Source organism: Schistocerca nitens, chromosome 4 (assembly GCF_023898315.1).
Source record: "Schistocerca nitens isolate TAMUIC-IGC-003100 chromosome 4, iqSchNite1.1, whole genome shotgun sequence".
In the NCBI taxonomy this organism is placed as follows: domain Eukaryota; kingdom Metazoa; phylum Arthropoda; class Insecta; order Orthoptera; family Acrididae; genus Schistocerca; species Schistocerca nitens.
The window spans coordinates 379253375-379275467 of NC_064617.1; the positions used below are offsets into that span (position 1 = coordinate 379253375).

The following is a 22093-nucleotide window of genomic DNA, read 5'->3' on the forward strand; positions in this document are numbered from 1 at the left end:
CATCTGTATGTGTCACGACGAAGGGACCGTGAAGTCGTTTGTTTTGAGTCAGAGTTTTGCTTTTCGAAATTAATTTACACAGCCAGCTACTTGAATTCCACACGCACTTAGGCAAGGGAGCTGGTGTGTATATGCACTTTTCTGGGTTTTTTTCTTTAATTTGCTGTTTAATTCAATATATGAACATAGCTAATTGTATCATTTCATTTCCAATTTCCAACCAATTGTGCCAAGGGATTATCGTGTATCTTTTATAATTCATTTGAACCTTTGTGCGCTTGATAAGTATTTTTTCCGTATGCAGTGACAGAAATCAAGTTAAAACGTCTTAGTAATAGACAGGATTTCAATGTGAACTTTGGTTTCATTTTACATTTATGTGTGATATGGTACCCATATTTCATGTTTAACTGAACTACCCCTGCTTAATTAAAAAAAAAAAAAAAAAAAAAAAAAAAACCTGACGCACCACGAAGAAACCGGTCGACCGGTCGGGAGATGTGACGTACATGTACAGGCAAACAATTGATTACAGTTTCAGTAAAATTGGATGATTTACTCGAGCAAGCCAATAACTCGTTGGCCCATCTCTGGCCCTTATCCAAGCAGTTATTCGGCTTGGCATTGATTGGTAGAGTTTTTAGATGCCCTCTTGGAGGATATCGTGCCACATTCTGTCCAACTGGTGCGTTAGCTCGTCAAAATCCCGAGCTGACTGGAAGACCCTGCCCATAACGCTCCAAACATTCTCATTTGGGAGAGATCTACCGAGCTTGCTGATTTGGCAGTCACGAAGATAAGCAGTGGAAATTCTCGCCGTGTACGGGCCGACATTATCTTGATGAAATGTGAGCCCACGATGACTTGCCATGAAAGGCAACAAAACGGGGCGTAGAATATTGTCAACGCACCATTGTGCCGTAAGGGAGCCGCGCACGAAAACCAAAGGGATCCTGTTATGAAATGAAATAGCGTCACTCCTGCCAGTCGGGCCGCAGGGGAGGGGGGGGGGGGGGTGACAGCCAGGTCAACGGGGCTCAGTTCGGAGTGGAACTCATCGTTGAAGGCAGTTCTACTTCGTCAAAGGCCGAAGGCGTCTCTTGACACGCCATGGACAGCGCTAGGATACGAACTTGACTGTCACCCGCGATAAGGCCCGACTATCAGGAGTGATGCCACTTCATTTCATAACAGGATCCATTTGGATTTCATCCGCGGCTCCCTTACGGCACAATGGTACGTCGACAATATTCTGCACTTCTTTTTGTTGCCCTTCACGACAAGCCGTCCTGGTCTTTCATTTCAGCACTTTAATGCCCGCCCGCACACGGCGAGAATTTCTACTGCTTATCTTCCTGCAAGGTCGCCGGATCTATCCTTAACTGAAACCGATTGAAGTAATACCGGCAGGGGCCTCCATTGAGCTCGGGATTTTAACCATCCAACAGGCCAATTGGACATAATTTAGTATGATATCCCTTTACAGACGAATAGAAACACTGGTGGAAGCAGATCTCGGGGAAAATCAGTTTGGATTCCGTAGAAACGCTGAAACACGCAAGACTATACTGACCTTACGACTTATCTTAGACAACAGGTTAAGGAAACGAAAACCGGCGTTTCTAGCCTTTGTACACCTAGAGAAAGCTTTTCCTAATGATGACTGACAAATTCTGAAGGTGGCAGGAGTCAAATAGAGGGAGCGGAAGGCTATTTACAATTTGTACAGAAACCAGATGGCAGTTATAAGAGTCGAGGTGTATGAAAGGGATGCAGTGGTTGTAACCTATCTCCGATGTTATTCAATCTGTATATTGAGCAAGCACTAAAGGAAACAAAAATCTGGAGAAGGAATTAAAATATGTGGTGAAGAAATAAAAACTTTGAGGTTTGCAGACGGCTTTGTAATTCTGTCAGAGACAACAAAGGAACTGGAAGAGCAGCTGAACGGAATGGACACTATCTTGAAAGAAGGATACAAGACGAACATCAAAAAAAGCAAATGGAGGATAATGGAATGTATTCGTATTAAATCAGGTGATACTGAGGGAATTAGATTAGGAAATGAGACACTTAAAGTAGTAAATGAGTTGTGCTATTTGGGGAGCAAAATAACTGATGATGGCCGAAGTAGAGAGGATATAAAATGTAGACTGGCTATGGCAAGGAAAGCAGTTCTGAAGAAGAGAAATTTGTTAACATCGAGTATAGATTTGAGTGTCAGGAAGTCTTTTCTGAAATTATTTGTATAGAGTGTACCCATGTATGGAAGTGAAACATGGACGATAAATAGCATAGAGAAGAAGAGAAAGAAGCTTTCGAAATGTGATGCTACAGAAGAATGCTGAAGATTAGATGGGTCGATCACGTAACTAATGAGGAGGTACTAAGTAGAATTGGAGAGAAGAGGGACTTGTGGCACAACTTTACTGGAAGAAGGGATCGGTTGCTAGGATATGTTCTGAGGCATCAAGGGATCACCAATTTAGTATTGGAGGGCAGCGTGGAGGTTAAAAATCGTAGAGGGAGACCAAGAGATGAATACACTAAGCAGATTCAGAAGGATGTGGGTTGCAATAGTTACTCGGAGATGAAGAAGCTTGCACAGGATAGAGTAGCATGGAGAGCTGCATCAAACCAGTCTCTGGACGGAGGACCACAACAAAAACATCCCTCGGAGGATATCCAACAAATCAATAAATATCAAGTCGAATAACTGCTTGCATGAGGGCCAGAGGTGGACCAGCGCGTTAGTAACTTGCTCAGTTTGTGAAGCTCTTTCTGTTGAGTAAATCATCCATTTTTTCTGAAAATATGTTCGTCCCTTTCGGATAATTCCTTCGTGCTGCGCTGTTTCTTTTTTCCCCTTCTTCTTAGAGCGCATTCCACATGGTCTTATGGGGAGCGGTCCATTCACTGTATATGTCACCGGTTTCAATCTCGTCAACATCTCAGAGGTATACTCAATGCTCAACCCTAGTCGCATAAATCCAGTCTTCGTGTGAACGATAGCCTTACTTCGCCTTTAGTTACCTGTGCAGCAGATTCTTGACGCTGCTGTCGTCGTCTGTGTCGACAGGCCAGGGCCGCGTGAACCAGCTGGGCGGCGTGTTCATCAACGGGCGGCCGCTGCCCAATCACATCCGTCTGAAGATCGTCGAGATGGCGGCGGCGGGCGTACGGCCGTGCGTGATCTCGCGGCAGCTGCGCGTGTCCCACGGCTGCGTCTCCAAGATCCTCAACCGCTACCAGGAGACGGGCTCCATCCGGCCCGGCGTCATCGGCGGCTCCAAGCCGCGCGTCGCCACCCCGGAGGTGGAGGCGCGCATCGAGCACTACCGCCGCGAGAACCCCGGCATCTTCAGCTGGGAGATCCGTGACAGGTGAGTTCACCTACTTGCCTTCCATTTTCACTCGCACCGTCTCTGATATGGTTCAAATGTGTCAATCAATCCCTCCCTCATACAGTTTTGTGGGATTTGCTTTATCAGATTCGGCAAAGAATCTTTTCTCTGCCTTCATTTGCCCATATTTTCCATGACAGGGTAGAAGACCACGTTAGATACTTAATTTGTACACGAAAGTTCAAGAAGTAATGCAATACATTTTTTTCTTGGACAGTTTTGATTGAAAAACCGCAAAATTTGTTGCGGAACAGTGGAATATTCCCACTTTTGCCCTTATAGATTCATGAAGTTCCGACAGATGATGGAGCTATACGGAGCCTTCAAAAAGGCGCCTATAAAGGACGTGTGTTCCAAACAGGACAGTAATATGACTGTCATTGAGTCTCTGTTGGCGGAAAACTGTAACATCGCAGATATTCATAGGCGCTTGCAGAATGTTTACGGAGACCTGACTTCGAACAAAAGCACGGTGAGTCATTGGGCGAGACGTCTGTCAAGATCAGAAGGCCGCGTGAACTTGTCCGATCTCCCACGTGCCAGCCGACCGCACATGGCTGTGACTCCTGCAATCTTGGAACGTGTGGACGCTCTCATTCGAGGTAATCGACAGACCAAACTCAGACACCTCGCTCCTCAACTAGACGCCTCTGTCGGAAGTGCTGACAGACTCGCCCGCCATTTAGGATACTCAGAGGTGTGTGTTCGCTAGGTTCCTCGCTGAATAGTAGAAGATCATAAAGAGCGATGAAGGACCATCCAAGGAGGGGCTCATCACCACTTTTCCTCCTAAGAAAAAACTTATAGCCCTCAGCCGCTAAAATCACAGCGAAGGCTCGCTAGGACTCTGAAGGGTTTATTCTTCTTATCGTCCTCTCTCAAGGTGCAACGACCAGCTCTGAAGTGTATTGTACTACCCTCTGGCAATTGAAGAAACGTCTTCAGCGTGTCTGTCACCACAAAAATGCAAACGAACTTTTGCTTCTTCATGATAACATCAGAGAGGAGCTCACAAAACTTTATTGTACGGTTGTTCCTCATCGACCCTGCAGCGTACATCGCGAACTTCCTGACTTCCATCTGTCTGACCCAATGAAGGATGCATTCCTTGGGAAGCTGTACGTGGATGATGGAGAAGCTGTTGCAGCAGGAAGATGGTTACGAGAGCGACCAGCAGAGTGGTCCTATGCAAGTATACGGGCCCTCCCACTTACGTGGCGTAAGACCGTAACACTGAACAGAGATTACGTTGTAAAATAGGGTTCCGTGGCCAAAAGAATAGGGAATAACAATGTGTATTGGACTGCTGAATGAAACAACCTCCTTTCAGAAAAAAAATGTTGCACTTCTTGTTGAACGCCCCCATATTTGTTTATTCTCACCTCAGACACAACCGATACTCAGCACATGTACCTATAACCACCTGTTCCAAACATGAATGATCGCTCATTCCGAATGAATGTGAGTGTAATTACAAAAGCATGCAGCTGGGCAAATTCAGGTGGAATTTCTTGGTATAGCTTTTCTGTAGCAGCCATGAATGGCACTTGAATGTAATCTTCTGTGACGGCAGTCTGTCGGTGTACTTCGTCGCCTGGCCCCATTCCGCGTCCCTAGCCACGCAACCACGCGGTTCATCCTTTCGGCCGGCCGCGGTGGTCTAGCGGTTCTAGGCGCTCAGTCCGGAACCGCGCGACTGCTACGGTCGCAGGTTCGAATCCTGCCTCGGGCATGGATGTGTGTGATGTCCTTAGGTTAGGTAGGTTTAAGTAGTTCTAAGTTTTAGGGGACTGATGACCACAGATGTTAAGTCCCATAGTGCTCAGAGCCATTTGAACCATTTTTCATCCTTTCGAATCGAAGCGTAGTGATGCAGCCTTCAAAATTTCAGCCGTTGAATGGAGTGGAAAATTTTAGGTCTAAAGAACCAGACGTCATCTCTCCTCTTACTGGTAAACTCATGTTAATGATTGATCTGTGCGCTGCCACCAAGTCTCTTCACTCCCTGTGCGCAGTTAAGACTTTGCACGGGATTAACCAGGCCACGGAGGAGTCAATCCGCAGCATCAGTGGCGGCTCCGTGATCAAGTAGGTATGACGTGCTGTTTCACGTGAACGGTGATTTTTTTTTTTTTTTTTTGGACCAGAGTTTCGATTTAGGATTATCAATAAAGAGCGAACTCAGTCGTTATGAGCAGTACAGAATTCTTCTAAGTGATGATTCTAGTGCTGATTTATGTAAATTCAGATGGAACCAAATTTGTTTCTGAATTGGTCACCATTACCTTCACTTACCTTGGGCCCAGTTAACTTTCATTATTCTTTTCAATCTGAATCACGGGCCGTATTTGACAATTCAGTTTTTAATGTACACTGGCGAACCTCGCTTCTGATTACTCTGTGAGTTCGAGTCTTCGTTTATGAGCAATTGTACGCCCATGTTGCGATCCTTAATGCACCCAGTCCGTGCTGAAAAAAGATCATTAGCACGTTATCACCGTTTGCTTGGGTGGAACCAAAGAATTAGTATTTTTACTTGTGTTCCAAGTAAGTACAGTTTCGGGAGTACGCCCTACCTCTTAAATAAATGCTCATAATGCAGCCACAACGTGCATACCAGCACATCTTTCCTCCTCCTGTAAAATCCGACCTCTTGAACACTATGAGGGAAAATTGCTTGAAATGTTCGGTGAAGTGTAAACCCTGATCGGCCGTTCTGTAGTTCATTACTCAAATTTGCACTGCACATGTTTCTGCTTGGGATAGAGACTAGGACTAATGCTCTATTAATATTCATAGAAACGATTTGGCACTCACGCCCAGGTATATAATGTTAAATCACGGTATTTGTGCAACAGATAACTATCAGTTACAGAAAAGTCCTTGGTATAAGACGAAAAGCATTCCTACCACAAAACAGAATTGGGGGGGGGGGGGAGACTACTTTAATGACTACCTGTCGCTGTCTTGTTATTTATTTATACCAACCCTGTATGAGGCAGCTACCGTCCTGTAGTTTTATGAAATCGCTGCAGCGCGTATGACTTGGAAACAAACACCCGCTACTATGCTCTCTGTCCTCATCGGGCCTAAGGCATCTAATCCATTTATCTTACTATCGTCTGTGTTCGACGTTGTTCACACGATTAGAAGGGAGTAGATTCGAAGTGATAGTAGATGAAGGACAGAAGCGGGTACCACAACTCTACTGAAAATATAATTCGACTACAGACTATTTTAAACAAATACGATCTGAACATAAAGGACTACAATTACATCAATAATAGTCTCAAGGTGAAGAGGCTCTGAAATCGATGGAAGAAGTGCCTGGTTTCAAGACAATGATTACAGGTCCGGGAGCTTAAGCTCGGTCCGTCAAGAAAATGTACACCAACTTACAAAGGGCAGAAATAAAAGACTTAAATGAGGGCGACCGAGAGAAATGGATCCGGTCTAACGATGGTACACGACATTAGAATGAGACAGATTACCTTACGCCGGCATCGAATCGTCGGTGCAAAGAACATATCGCAAAACAGAAACATTTTCTCCAGGTGCAAAGAATATACAGGGTGAAAAGTATTTAAACCGACAAACTCTGGGGGGTTGTAGGAGACATCAAAAGAAATATTTTTCCCTAATGTTATTTTTTCCTATGAGGATTATTTAAACCGGTGGATGCCGTATTACGCTCTTCAGTTGTTAGAGGCCGTATTACGATCTTCAGTTGTTAGAGGCCGTATTACGATCTTCAGTTGTTAGAGGGCGTATTACGCTCTTCAGTTGTTAGAGGCCGTATTATGATCTTCAGTTGTCAGAGAGCGTATTACGCTCTTCAGTTGTAGGCAACTGCTGCCCACCAGTGTAGTAGTGCATTGGCTCTGTTTACTAATGGAGCAATACACCTGGAGTGAGTACACTGATATGGTTGGTGCGTACTACGTACCGCACCACAACGGACGAGCTGCACAGCGGGTTTATCAACAACAATATCCTAATCGCCGTATCCCGCATCATACGACCTTTGCTGCTGTGTACCAACGTCTGTGTGAGACCGGGTCATTTAGCAGATTACCTGGACAGGGACGCCGTCCCTTGGTAAGAACGCTCCAATTTGAGGAAGCTGTCTTGCAGCATGTGGAGCGGGATCCTTCAGTCAGCACTCGTGCAATATCACGTAACATGTGGACGAATCAGACGAATGTAAGAACAGTCCTTCGAGAGTAATTACGTCCATTTCACTTACAGCGTGTTCACAACCTGGAACCAGTTGATAATCCACCCAGAGCACAGTTTTCGCATTGGTACCTGGAACAGTGTGAAATGCATCCTACATTTCCACCCTGTGTGTTGTTTACCGATAAAGCTACCTTCGGGCGTGATGGAGTCTTCAACATGCACAATTCGCATGTTTGGAGCGAGGATAACCCACATGCCACAGTTACTAGCGCTCATCAAGTGCGGTTCTTCGTTAATGTGTGGGTCGGTGTTGTTGGGCACTGTTTAATTGGGCCGTATCTGCTACCCAGGCAATTAAATGACAGGCACTATTACAATTTTATCGATAGAGCATTGTCAGAATTGCTGGAAGACGTCCCGCTCCCTACAAGACAACGCATGTGGTTCCAACATGACAGGGCAGCGGCACATTTCAGTCGTCGTGTGCGTCGATTCCTGGACCGACGGATCCCAGAAACGTGGATTGGCCGAAGTGGTCCTGTATCCTGGCCGGCTCGATCCCCAGATATGTCCCCTCTGGATTTTTTTTTTTTTGTATGGGGAGAGATGCGCAATCTTGTTTACGCAACTCCTGTCGCATCACTAGAGGATCTGGTTGCCCGGATAGTGGCAGCAGCAGGGACAATTCAGGATACTAAAAAAATGGTTCAAATGGCTCTGAGCACTATGGGACTCAACATCTTAGGTCATAAGTCCCCTAGAACTTAGAACTACTTAAACCTAACTAACCTAAGGACATCACACACACCCATGCCCAAGGCAGGATTCGAACCTGCGACCGTAGCAGTCCCGCGGTTCCGGACTGCAGCGCCAGAACCGCTAGACCACCGCGGCCGGCAATTCAGGATACTCCTGGGGTTTATTCCCGTGTCAGACAGAACATGATACGACGGTGTAACCTTTGTTTACGTGTCAATGGAGGCATTTTTGGAAATCTACTGTAATTGAAATTGGGTTGTGTTAATGTGTTGTCTCTTGGTCATAAAAAATGGAAAAGTGTTTGAGGTTTAATTAATTTGTCGCCAGAGAAATCTTCCTCTACCGGTTTAAATACTCCTCATAGGAAAAAATGACATTACGGAAAAATATTTGTTTTGATGTCCCCTACATCCTCCCAGAGTTTGTCGGTTTAAATACTTTTCACCCTGTATATCATAACAACATTACTATTCCGCAATAAATTTTAAAGGTTTGTGGGTGTCTTTGTTTGAGCTACTGAAAACATACGTTGGAATAAGTATTTCAGTACGTTTATTCCAACGCATGTATTCAGCAACTCGAAGTTTTAAAGTATGAATCAGATTGGCGAAAAACCGGTTACCTGTTAAATTCTAATGTCATTGTTTACATTTTTGTTAGAGGAAAATTGCCACAGAGCAGGTAGCCGGCAGGAGTGCACTGGATGGTGAGCGTGTCGTGTGTTGCAGGCTGATCAAGGACGGGCTGTGCGACCGCAGCACGGCGCCCTCGGTGAGCGCCATCTCGCGGCTGCTCAGGGGCCGCGACGGACACGACGACGGCAAGCTGCCCGACGGTGAGTGCGTGCTGCCAGCAACCGCCGCTAGCTTTCATCTGCAGCCGAGAGGCAGGGTTGGCCTGTCTCGCCACAGCTGCCATTCTGGAGCGCACAGGTCTTAGAACGCTACTTGTAGTTTTCTGAGCTACGTACTTATCAGTTTTACTGTGTATTAATTTGCACGATCAGTCATCTTAGTTTCTTCGTTTTATTGCTTATCTAAATGAAAGAAAAAAGGCTGATCTCATGAACAGGAGAAGGCACTCGGATCGTAGCACAGACAGCAAAGTATGCTGCTGTATCCATAATACATGTATTTTCTTTAGTATATGGTCAAAAGAATCCGAAAATCCCTGTCTACTGCAGAACTGACCATTACATGTCACGAGAAGAAGACTCGGCAGGAAAAATGGAGGCGTGGAGTCTTGTGTTGTCCCTTTATCTCCTCTACACTGCTGATTTGCTCAAACCACCTCCTCCAGTTCACCTCCTTCAGTTTGCTGATGACACCGCTTTCCTCGTCCTCTGCCCTACACTCCAGAAATCCCAAAAATCCCTCCAAATCCATCTCAATTACTTTACTTCCTGGTCTAACCAAGTTCAATCCCTCCAAAACTCTGGCAATAATTATAGGACTAACAACCCGCACCTTCCTCCTCCATGACTTCTATCTTACCATTTACGATCGTCCTATTCAATTAACTGACACACTAAAAGATTGTGGACTTACCATCATCCGGAAACTAAAGTGGAAACCTAACCTAATAACCATCCAACAAAGCCCACAATAGACTAAAACTAATAACACTCCGAACTTCGGTATCACTCCACTCAACTATTCTCCACCCCTACGACGCCCTGGTCTGACCCATCCTCCGCAAACACCCTGGTCTCACCCATCTTTCGCTATGCACATATTGCATGGATCTCCGCCGCACCACAGTCATATAAGTCCCTCCAAATCTTCCAACGTCACGCACTCCATCTCGCTTTCCCCATCCGTTTAACTTACCCCACATGGATCCTCAACCATCTCACCAATTCCCATTCCACCTCATCCTCATAGAATATCTCTGCAACTCCTATACTATCAGCAAACTAGTTTCCAATAAGCCTATTGTCTCCCCTCTGATCACCTACCCTGGTGTGTTTCCACGCCTTTACGAACACATCCCACGGTCCCTGCACCTATACACACTCCATATCCTATCCCAACGCAACTTCAACCAACTCCCTCTGCCAGACAAATGAGATCCACTCCAGTATTTACCCTTCTACCAACTTTAACTCTTCCCCCTCACCGAGTCCCATTCAATATCAGAGATCCTCTCTTCTTTACCCTCCCCATTCATCCCAACTCCTTTCCTCTTTAATTACTACCCTACCAACAAACCACACTACTCCTCATCGTCTGTCTCTCCCACAGTCTGTCTCCTCATTGTCCACTTCAACTCCTACAAATAACCTCCAAGTTTTCCTACCTAACAGACTCCTCTCTTATTATTCACACTCTTCAACCCTATGGGTTACATTCTCTCCTCCTACAATAATTCTCAGCAAGTGCAGGTCCCCATTTGAAGTGAAAGTGCAGCTCTTTTTCATAGAATTTCACCACGTTGCAACTGTGTATTTAAATTGTATATATTATTCATATACTTAGCTGTTCGTCTTAAATTTTTTAAAATCTAAAAACAAAAAACAGTCCTCCTAATTTTTTCTCATCTTTGTTACATTTTTTAAGAATGCTCTTGGCTGATGAGCGGAGCATTGTACCGCTGACAGCCTCACCCCGCTCCTACTCCCCACACGTGCGGGGCGAGGGCGATGCGATGAAATAACAACAAAGAAAAAAACTTGTGTTGTAAGTAGAGAAGTAGTAACAGCACAGTGGGTCGGTCAGCAGAGCTCACTGACTTCGAACGTGGATTAATCATTGGATGTCATCTATGTAAACAAATCCACTAGCAACACTGAAATCCTGCTAAAGCCGCCCAATGCGATTTTTGTGATGTGATTGTAAAATGGAAACGCGGAGGAACAACAGCTAAACCAAGTTCAGGCAGCCCACATGTACTGACAAACTGGAAAAGACGAGTATTGCGGAGGATGGTTGTAAAATATTACGTGGGAACCGCGGAAGGGATCACTTTGAGTTACAAAGTCCTACCAGCAGTCCAGGTAGCTCAACGACTATGCATAGGGAGTTAAAAAGTATAGGGTACAATGGTCGAGTAGCTCCTCATAGGTCACACATTGTGGCAGTCGGTGTTGAGCGACACTTGAACTGGGGTAAAGAGCGACGACATTGGGTGCTGGATGAAGGCAAACGGACTGATTTTGAGTGATGAATCATGTAGTCTCATGTGACAATCCGATAGAAGGCTTTTGGGTTTGGCTAATGTCTGAGAACCTTACCTGCAATCATGCGTGGTGCCAATAGTGCTGGCCGGTCGCTGTGGCCGATCGGTTCTAGGCGCTTCAGTCAGGAACCGCAAGCCTGCTACGATCGCAGGTGTGAATCCTGCCTCGGGCATGGATGTTTGTGATGTCCTTAGGTTAGTTAGGTTTAAGTAGTTCTAGGGGATTCATGACCTCAGATGTCAACTCCCACAGAGCCATTTTGAACCAATAGTGAAGTGTTACGATGTGGGGTGTTTTTCGTGGTCATGGTGTAGCCCCTTTATTGCGCTTAAGAAAACGCTAAATATGAAAGAATATAAATATGTTTTACGGCACCCGTACTGTGTGCAGTAGTACCGCCTGCTGCACTGTCATTTAAGTGCACACATTTGTATTTTTCATTTGTTCAGAGCAGGATCTGCCATTCGAAACCCAGCCTGTTCTTTTCTTAATCAACAGTCTGGAGCTTCTTGTAACCATTTTAAAAGAAAGAGGCCAATACTTTGCGTACCACCGAGAGAAGATCAACACCTGTCCAATCTGTGCATGCAGTCTGTTCCATTTCTTCAGTACTTTATCAATGATGTCACGCCACGAGTCTTGTGGAACTTGCCTTGTGTGCCATCTGGTACTGTATAGTTTAGTAGGGTAATGAATTAAGTCTGGAGTTCCATATTTCAAAATTACATAATGGATAGTTTCGGTATCCATGCCGATTGTGTACCAATGCCTTAATGACCCTACATCACTCCAATTCGCGTGTCACATCCGTGCCATTCTCTTCTCTATTTCACTACAACACAAAACGAGGTGCTCTTTTTTGAACTTTTTCGATGTTCTGCGTTGATGCTACATGACGCGGATCCCACGCCGCTCAGCAGTACTCCAGTACACGCTTAGTATAGGCAGTCTCTTTAATAGACCTGTCTCATTTTCTAAGTGTTCTGCCAATAAATCGTAGTGTTTGGTTTGCTTTACCCACAACTTAAGTTATTCCTAATTGTAATTCCTTAGTATTTATTTCAGTTTGAAATCATTAGGTTAGTGTGATTTATCGTGTAACCGAAATTTAGAGAATTCCCTTTAATACTCACGTGGATGATGACTTCATGCTTCGCATTATTTAGAGTCAATTGCTACTTTTCGCGCCATACCTATGTCTTGCCTAAATTGTTTTGCAATTTGTTTTTATCGTCTGCTGACTTTATCAGACGGATCTCTTCTGAATAGCACGTTGGAAGGCATCCAAGACATGCTCAATAATGTTCATGTCTGGGGAGTTTGATGACCAGTGGAAATGTTTTAACTCGGAAGAGTGTTTCTGGAGCCACTCTGTAGCAGTTCTGGACGTGTGGGGTGTCGCCTTGTCCTGCTGGAATTGCCCAAGTCCGTCGGAATGCACGATGGATATGAATGAATGCAGGTGATGAGACAGGAAGCTTATGTAAGTGTCACCTGTCAGAGTCGTGTCTAGAGGTTTCAAGGGTCCCATATCACTCGAACAGCACACGCCCACACCATTACAAAGCCTCCACCAGCTCCAACAGTCCCCTGCCGACATTCATGGTCCACGGATTCATGACGTTCTCTCCATACCCTCCCAATATAATCTGAAACGAGACTCGTCCGACCAGGCAACATGTTTCGAGTCATCAACAGCCCAATGTCGGTGCTGACGAGCCCAGGCGACGCGTAAAGCTTCGTGTCGTGCAGTCATCAAGGGTACACGAGTGGACGTTCGGCTCCGAAAGCCCATATCGATTATCTTTCGTTGAATGGTTAACACGCTGACACTTCTTTATAGCCCACCACTGAAATCTGCAGCAGTTTGCCGAAGGGTTGCACTTCTGTCTCGAAGAACGATTCCCTTCAATCGTCGTTGGTCCCGTTCTTGCAGGATCTTTTCCCGGCTGGAGCGATGTCGGAGATTTGATTTTTTACCGGTTTCCTGATATTCACGGTAGACTTGTGAAATGGTCGCACGGGAAAATCCCCACCTCGGAGATGCTGTGTCCCATGGCTCGTGTGCCGACTGTAATACCACGTTCAAATTCACTTAAATCTTGATAACCTGCCATTGCAGCAACAGTAACCGATTAACAACTACGCCAGGCATTTGTCTTATAGGCATTGCCGACCACGGCGCAGTATTCTGCCTGTTAATATATCTTTATATTTAAAAACGTATGCCTATACCAGTTTCTTTGTAGCTTCGGTGTAACTTGCTAACGTGGGCAGTTGTTCTTGTTTGGAATTCTGGAATATTTACTTCGTCTTCTTCTTTTAGCTATAGGTGAGGCTTTGTTTTGTCAAAGAAACATTTTCTTTCGTAGGGGACGTGTTATCTACTTCTTCGAGCGACCTCGTATATCTTACTGGTTCCTGTTTTTCGGGTGCAGCGGTTAAGGTCGGGCTACACGAAGTGTGTGTAAACATAGACGTGAGGCAGTTGTCGGCGGACGACAGCTGCGGAACAGTCTCGCCGTAATGGGGCGCGGCAGCACGCTGTGCGCTCGGCTGCCAGCCTGTGCAGCCGTGACGGCGCCGCCGCCGGGACGCCCGGCGTCTCGCCGAGTCGCCCACCTGTCGAAACCGCCGGCCTGCAGTCCTTGAACAGCGCTGCTTGCTAGACTCGTGCGTCACCCACCCAAAATACATGGTCAGTCGCATTAATGTGGTTCAAATGGCTCTGAGCACTATGGGACTCAACTGCTGAGGTCATTAGTCCCCTAGAACTTAGAACTAGTTAAACCTAACTAACCTAAGGACATCACAAACATCCATGCCCGAGGCAGGATTCGAACCTGCGACCGTAGCGGTCTTGCGGTTCCAGACTGCAGCGCCTTTAACCGCACGGCCACTTCGGCCGGCCCGCATTAATGTGAACATTAATGTGTTTGCCGTCAACGTGCACTAACCACTCGCAGACGGAAGGTGGCAGCACTAGCAGTGGAAAATACATAAAGCATGTCGAGGGGAGAGTAACGCAGAAAACAGTGCAGTCGTTGTAAATGCGGAAACTGAATAACTTATCTGACGTCCAATAGGGCACATCATTGGCTTGCGGGCCAAGGGTGGAAGCCTTTCCAAAACGGCTAAGTTTGCAAACTGTTCTCGTACCGCCGTGGTTGAAGTATACCGTGCATGCCAAAATGGCGCTATCCGAAACTGGCGCCGGTAGAACTGTGGTGCACTGTGGAGCATAGATGACACAAGTGAACGACGGCTACGGGGATGCGTACGGGCGAATAGACGTGCAACCGTTGAGCAACAGACCAGATGAACCAAGGGGCTACCGACAGTGTGTACTCAACGACTTTTCACTGAACGCTGCTGCGTATGGACATCCACCGCAGGTTGCTGGTTCATGCACTTAAGCTGACTGCTGATCGTAGGCAACGAAGGCTGGAAATTGCACGCCTCAACTGGACGTCCCATTAGCGGCAACGGGTAACCTTTTCAGATGAACCACGTTGTATCCCCTACCGGACAGGTGGTCTTTGACGTTCACGCAACAATCACTGGAGTGGTCCAAGCCGGAGGGCGTAGCGTTATGGTCTGGGAAATATTTTCGTAGCGTTCTCTGAGTGATCTCGTTAATGTGGAAGACACAATTGATCAACACAGGTATGAATCTGATGTGTCGGCAGCTGGGCCAACACCTTGTAGATCGAAGTGGCTGAAAGTGCACGCTAAACTAACGCAGACGGGCTTGAAGTACTGGAACAGGAGACTTATTAATGAATAAGAAGAAAAGTACGTGGGTGCTTATTACTTAACTTTAATGAATCCTTGGAATACATCTCTCTTGAATATTCGTTAGCTATAAGCACTGATACAAATGGCGCCTTGCTAGGTAGTAGCTATGGATTAAGCGGAAGGCTATTCAATCTGTCTCTCGGCAAATGAGAGGAAGACTTCGTACGTCTGGTCGCAAGCTATATCGTCCGTACAACTGGGGCGAGGTCTAGTCCGTGTCTTGTGACCTGCCATGTGGTGGCGCTAGGTTTGCGGTCACACAGTGGCGACACGCGGGTCCGACATGTACTAAGGACCGCGGCCGATTTAAGTTACCACCTAGCAAGTGTGGTGTCTGGCTGTGACACCACAGAATCTATCCTTGGGCACCATAGACGACGGCATCTACCAGCACAATGCAGCGTGTCACACAGCTCTCAGTGTACTCGCGTCTGTGAGATTACCTACGGATCGGGCTGTTCGCGCCTTGGGTCCTCAGTCGTGTAACCTAGCGCAGCTGCTCACGGCGCTGGACTCGGCTCGTTTCCACATCCCTGTCAGTACCTTCCAGAACCTGACTGATTCTCGTCCAGCATATCCTCGCTGCAGAAGGTGGTTATTCTGGATTTTGTCAGGTGGTCATATTAATCTGACTCCACCGTATACATTTACACACCTAACAATGGCGATGGTGCACAATACAAGTCTATGATTCTCTTCTTTTCCGGATAGTAAGACCATAAAAGAACTAACACACTGGGCTGCATTTTCAGTGTTCGTCTTTTACCAATGGAAAAAAAGTGATGCGACGGTAGCATAGACGAATTCTCGTTGTGAGCAGTGGGCCATTCCATCCTTTTGTTCCCGAGGGTCGACCGCCTTAGTTAATTGTCGCTTATCGACCTACACATTTCGAGCATTCTCATTTCTATCTCTTTACTACATAATATTCAACCACCGAGCGAGGTGGCGCAGTGGTTACCACACTGGACTCGCATTCGGGAGGACGACGGTTCAATCCCGTCTCCAGCCATCCTGATTTAGGTTTTCCGTGATTTCCCTAAATCGCTTCAGGCAAATGCCGGGATGGTTCCTTTGAAAGGGCACGGCCGATTTCCTTCCCCATCCTTCCCTCACCCGAGCTTGCGCTCCGTCTCTAATGACCTCGTTGTCGACGGGACGTTAAACACTAATCTCCTCCTCCAATATTCAACCGAAATCTTCGCGCACCATAGGTGCGAATAAAATTCTTCATAATCAGCCACGTGTGATTATACGCAGTGCTATTAAATTCTTGTCTGAAAAAGCAAAAGAGGATGCAAAAATCTCATTAACTGCACGGTCGAGGGTTTCAGAAACCGCTCAATAAATAGAATTAAGAAGAACTTCCCAAGACTTACTACTACGAATTGACGTGAAGGAACAAGACGAAAATTTGATAAGTTAGTACCAGGAAAAATCTCAATATTAGGAACGATCATTTGCAGCAAAAAAATCTCCTAAATGTGTGATCAAAAATGCATACCTTAACAGCTGTGAGCACTTGCTCATCTCCGCCACTGTCAAACATATACCTCCTACTGAACAAGTGCTCATGCACTTGCCTAACGTAGTCTCATCTGTCCGCCTCGGTAGCTTCGCGGTAAGCGTGCTGGATTGTAAACCTAGGGGTCTTGGATTCAGTGTCCAGACTGGTCGGAAATTGTCTGCGCCTACGGACTCGGTGTAGTGTTGTCCTTAAGATCGTATTGTCATAACCGACTTTCCATTGTTGAGATGGCTGTATGAGCAGGTCCCGAAAGGCAATTAAGAAAAAAAATAAAAAAGGGTAGTCATGTGTAGCGAAAAATAAGAAAAAAGACGACAGCTTTTACACTATGCGATCAAAACTATCCGGACACCTGGCTGAAAATGACTTACAAGGTCGTGGCGCCCTCCATCGGTAATGTTGGAATCCAAATGGCGTTGACCCACCCTTAGCCTTGATGACAGCTTCCACTCTCGCAGGCATACCTTCAGTCAGGTGCTGGAAGGTGTCTTGGGGAATGTCAGCCCATTGCTCACGGAGTGCTGCCTGAGGACAGATATCGATGTCGGTGGGTGAGGCCTGGCACGAATTCAGCGTTCCAAAACATCCCAAAGGTGTTCTGTAGGATTCAGGTTAGGACTCTGTGCAGGTCAGTCCATTACAGTGATGTTAGTGTCGTGTAACCACTCCGGCACAGACCGTGCATAATGAACAGGTGCTCGATCGTGTTGAAGGATGCAATTGCCATCCCCGAATTGCTCTTCAACAGTGGGAAGCAAGAAGGTGCTTAAAACATCAACGTAGACCTGTGCCGTGATAGTGCCAAGCAAAACAACAAGGGGTGCAAGCCCCATCCATGAAAAACACGACCACACCCTAACACCACCGCCTCCAAATTTTACTGTTGGCGCTACACACGCTAGCAGATGACGTTCACCGTTCATTCGCCATACCCACACCCTGCCATCGAATCGCCACATGTGAACTGTGATTCGTAACCCCACACCACGTTTTTCAACTGTTCAGTCGTCCAATGTTTACGCTCCTTACACCAAGCGAGGCGTAGTTTGGCATTTACCGGCGTGATGTGTGGCTTATGAACTGCCGCTCGACCATGAAATCCAAGTTTTCTCACCTCACGCCTAACTGTCATAGTACTTGCAGTGGATCCTGCTGCAGTTTGGAAATCCTGTGTGATGGTCTGGATAGATGTCTGCCTATTACACATTACGACCCTCTTCAACTGTCGGCGGTCTCTGTCTGGCAACGTTTCCCTTCACGTTTCCACTTCACTATCACATGGGAAATAGTGGAGCTAGGGATGTTTAGGAGAGTGGAAATCTCGAATACAGATGTATGACACAAGTAACACCCGATCACCTGACCACGTTCGAGGTCTGTGAGTTCCGCGGAGCGCCCCATTCTGCAGGACGTAGAACGCCCAGAATTTGTGACTCTGTGTAGTCGTTTTTCCGGAACACCGTCCTCAGATGTTCAGGTTCTCGGCAGAGGCTTGGTTGTCGCAGAGGGTGCGAGTCCTATGTACCAATGTTTTGAGCGCATCATACCTCTGCACTGGTTGGTGGCAGCTGTCCGCATGTACGTAGAGCTCGGTATGGGTATTCTCACGATACACGCTGTGGCCCAACCTTCTGTCTGCTTCTATTTTTACCAGTACGTAAAGAAAATGGAGCACTCCATCCATTCGACTTCCACGGAAAAATTGTTTTCCTGATGTATAGATTTGAGACGCGGGAGAAAATCTTTCAGAAAGTAAGTTTTATCATTGTTCTTTGAAGAGAAGATGGCGTACCAGGTGAAATGAACTAACGCCGTATGGATTCAAACCCGGGGCGACAGCAGAACAGGAATGACGCATGCGCAGAGCGCTGTAGAAGAGAGAGTAGCAGCAGACCGACGTGCCGGAGTTTATTAGATTACACATCACGATGGCAGACGCACGAGTACTGACAACGTGGTCGCCAATGGAAGGGCGTGCTGTAATTTTGTATGAATGGGCACGTGGGACTAGTGTGTCAGTCATCCCTGAACGCCTACAGACCATTATGGTGAAGAGGTCATACCTCGTCAAAAATCTGGACACTGGTGTTCCAGGATCAGCAAAGGAAGGCAGTGTGTGGAGGATGAAGGTCGAAGTGGGCGTCCCTTCCCATAGAAGAATGAAAATAACATGGCTAGGGTCAAGACATGGTGTTATCTGACAGACGCATACCGGTGTCCGATGTCATGTCCACATTGCGTATTGGCCATACTCGGGCCCGCCGCATGCACAGTGTGTTTGGTTATCGAAATGTGTCCGCAAGATGGATGCCGAGAAACCTGACCACAGATCACAAGAGTGCAAGAACAGGAATCAGCCCCGACCACTTGACGTGGTACGTTGTGAGGGAAATGAGTTCCTGTGTAGGATCATCACAGTCGATGAGACATTGGTGCACCACTCTACCCCAGAATCCAAGGCCGTCTCAATGACCTGGAAGCATCTCAGTTCATCTCAGCCGTGGAAGCAAATTCAAAGTGTCACGTTCCGCCGGAAAGACTATGGTCACAGTGTTCTGGGACGGGAAAGGCGTGATTCTCCTCGAATTCCTCTAGCAAGGGATCACCAGTGTGGCATGCTACGGTGACATGCTCACCAAAGCCAGATCACCAGTTCGGCGGAAGAGAACAGGGCTCTTGAGTGAAGGTGCTGTGCTCTTGGACAACACAAAACCACACACAGCAAGATTCACACAGGATCAGATTCGTCGCTTCGGGTGTAAGAGATTGTATCATCCGGCCTACAGCCTCGCTCTTGCCGCATCGGACTTCCAACTGTTTCTTGCATTGAAAGCCGCACTCTCGGGACGTCACCTCCAAACCAGCGCTGACAAGGGAACCTCCCCATCGCACCCCCCTCAGATTTAGTTATAAGTTGGCACAGTGGATAGGCCTTGAAAATTTTTTTTCATAGTTCCACACAACTTCTTCCTGTTTTCCCGATTGATATGTGTTCAGTTTTTCAAGGCCTATCCACTGTGCCAACTTATAACTAAATTTGAGGGGGGTGCAATAGGGAGATTCCCTTGTGAGATGGAACATGGTATGCAACAGTTCCTTACATCGCAGTGCACCCGAGTTTTACCTAAGTGATTTCTTCAATCCGATTGCATGTTATGACAAATGTCTCAATGTCAGTGGCGACTATGTCGAAAAATAGTGCAAGGTGTATATATAGTTCATGATACCATGGTGACTATATTTTACAAAAAAATTTCCGAATGAAAAAAATGACGATACGTACTTTCGGAACGTCCGTTGTAGATATAAGCCCTCAGCCAGCTCCTAGGCAATCAGTTCGTCAGCGCAACGCATGATGGCAAGCGGTACTTCGCCAAAATATTGTGCGCGTTGAACTCTAACATCTGGCTATTCACCCGTGAACTATTTCGTAGTGAATCATGCTGTATGCAGTTGAAGAATCACATTATTGAGTCAGTCTCCTTTTGAAGAGCCGGTGAAATGGCTGATAATGATAACATAATAAATATTTGTCTAACAGAGTAATGATTCTGTTTTAAAAATAGTATTATGAATAAAGCTTAATCGAGCACCTTTTTTTTCCACTCACTCAAAAGATTTCATTGTACGCACGGGTTGAGAACCACTGAACTGGTGTACAGCGAGCAGAGAACAGATGCGAGATGCGTGCTGGAAAGGTCTGGGAGACTCAGGAAAGCAAACAACTGCATCCCAGCCACGAGTGGACGCCTGTTCCGTGGCCCCGCGCTGAGACAGACGCAGCGCCTCGTACGGAACAACGTGGCGCTAGCCGGCGCGCCTCGTTAGGGCTGTCAGCCAATTAGCGCGTCCAATCGCTGCGGCCGAGGGCGTGGCCAGCGGCTAGCCTCAGCTTTTGTTCCTCGCGGGCAGCGGGGCGGCGCAACGGGTTTTAATTGCACGCCAGCCACTCCGCTCTCTTCCATCTTGCTTGACGAACTTCTCTTTTCACACGTCTCGCACGTGTTGTAACAGTTTCTTCCTTTCATTTTATCCATTATGTACGTTGAACAGGTAACTGTGGCTAAAATATCGAATGTTTTGCATTGATACAGCGACCAGTCGCTTTACAATGACAGATGTATAGGTAGAGGAGAACCAGTTCTGTGGCTTGCACGTTCCTCCTACGTCAGTCCTTGTCTCTGCGGGGCACCTACCGTGCAGAAACTCTTCATCGACGTGCCATGGAAGCCTGCAAAACCATTCGAAACCGTCGGAAAGTATTTGGAAGGTTGCTGCAGTCCATGATTCCATGAACACACACGTGTTTAGAAACAAGAGGAGGATATTTCTAGCATTTCTTATGAGTTTAGGTATTGATGAGTTCTAATCACCTACGCCTACACGCACATGATTACTCTGCAATTACTCTGGCAGAGGATTCATCGAACCACTTTCAAGCTATTTCTCTACCGTTCCGCTAACCAACAGCTCGCAGGGAAAAAGAACACTTAAATTGTTCCGTGTGAGCTCTGATTTCTCTTATTTTATTATGATGAACGTTCCCCTCTATATAAGTGAACGCCAACACAACATTTTCACACTCTGAGTACAAGGCTGGTGATTGAAATTTCGTGAGAAGATCCTGCCGCAACGAAAATCGCCTTTGCTTTAATGACTGCCACGCCAATTCGCGTATCACATTCGCGACATTCTCTTCCCTATTTGGCACTAATGCAAAACGAGATGCCCTTCTTTGAACTTCTCCGATGTCCTCCAGTATTCCGTAAAAGGGTGAACAAGCGTAATATAAGCATTCTCTTTAGTAGACCTCTTGCATTTTCTAAGAGTTCTGCCAATAAATCGCAGACTTTGGTTTGCTCTACCCACAACATTATCTATGTGATATCCCAGTTTAAGTTATTGGTAACTCTAAGCCGTAAGTATTTAGCTGAATTTACAGTCTTTAAAGTTCTGTGTTTTATCCTGTAGCCGAAATTTAGCGGATTTCTTTTAGTGTTCATGCGGATAACTTCACATTTTAGAGTCAAGCGCCACTTTTGGCACCATATAGATATCTTGTCTAAATCATTTTGCAATTTTCTTTGATCATCTGATGACTTCATAAAACGGTAAATGACAGTATCATCTGCAAAAAATCGAAGAGGGCTGCTCAGATAGCCACCTGAGTCTTTTATGTAGATCAGGAACACCAGAGAGCCTATAACACTTCCTTAAGGAACGTCACCTATTACTTCCGTTTTACTC

General features: G+C 46.3%; 1 protein-coding gene across 1 annotated transcript in view; it reads left to right on the top strand.

The window, feature by feature from the left end:
- LOC126252318 (protein gooseberry-neuro-like) overlaps positions 1–22093 on the top strand; it is a 173578-nt gene that overhangs the window by 50642 nt on the left and 100843 nt on the right. Inside the window, exons 2-3 of the mRNA XM_049953203.1 lie at positions 3080–3383; positions 9071–9177. Of these exons, the coding sequence (XP_049809160.1) occupies positions 3080–3383; positions 9071–9177 (411 nt within the window). The remainder of the gene's footprint in view (positions 1–3079; positions 3384–9070; positions 9178–22093) is intronic.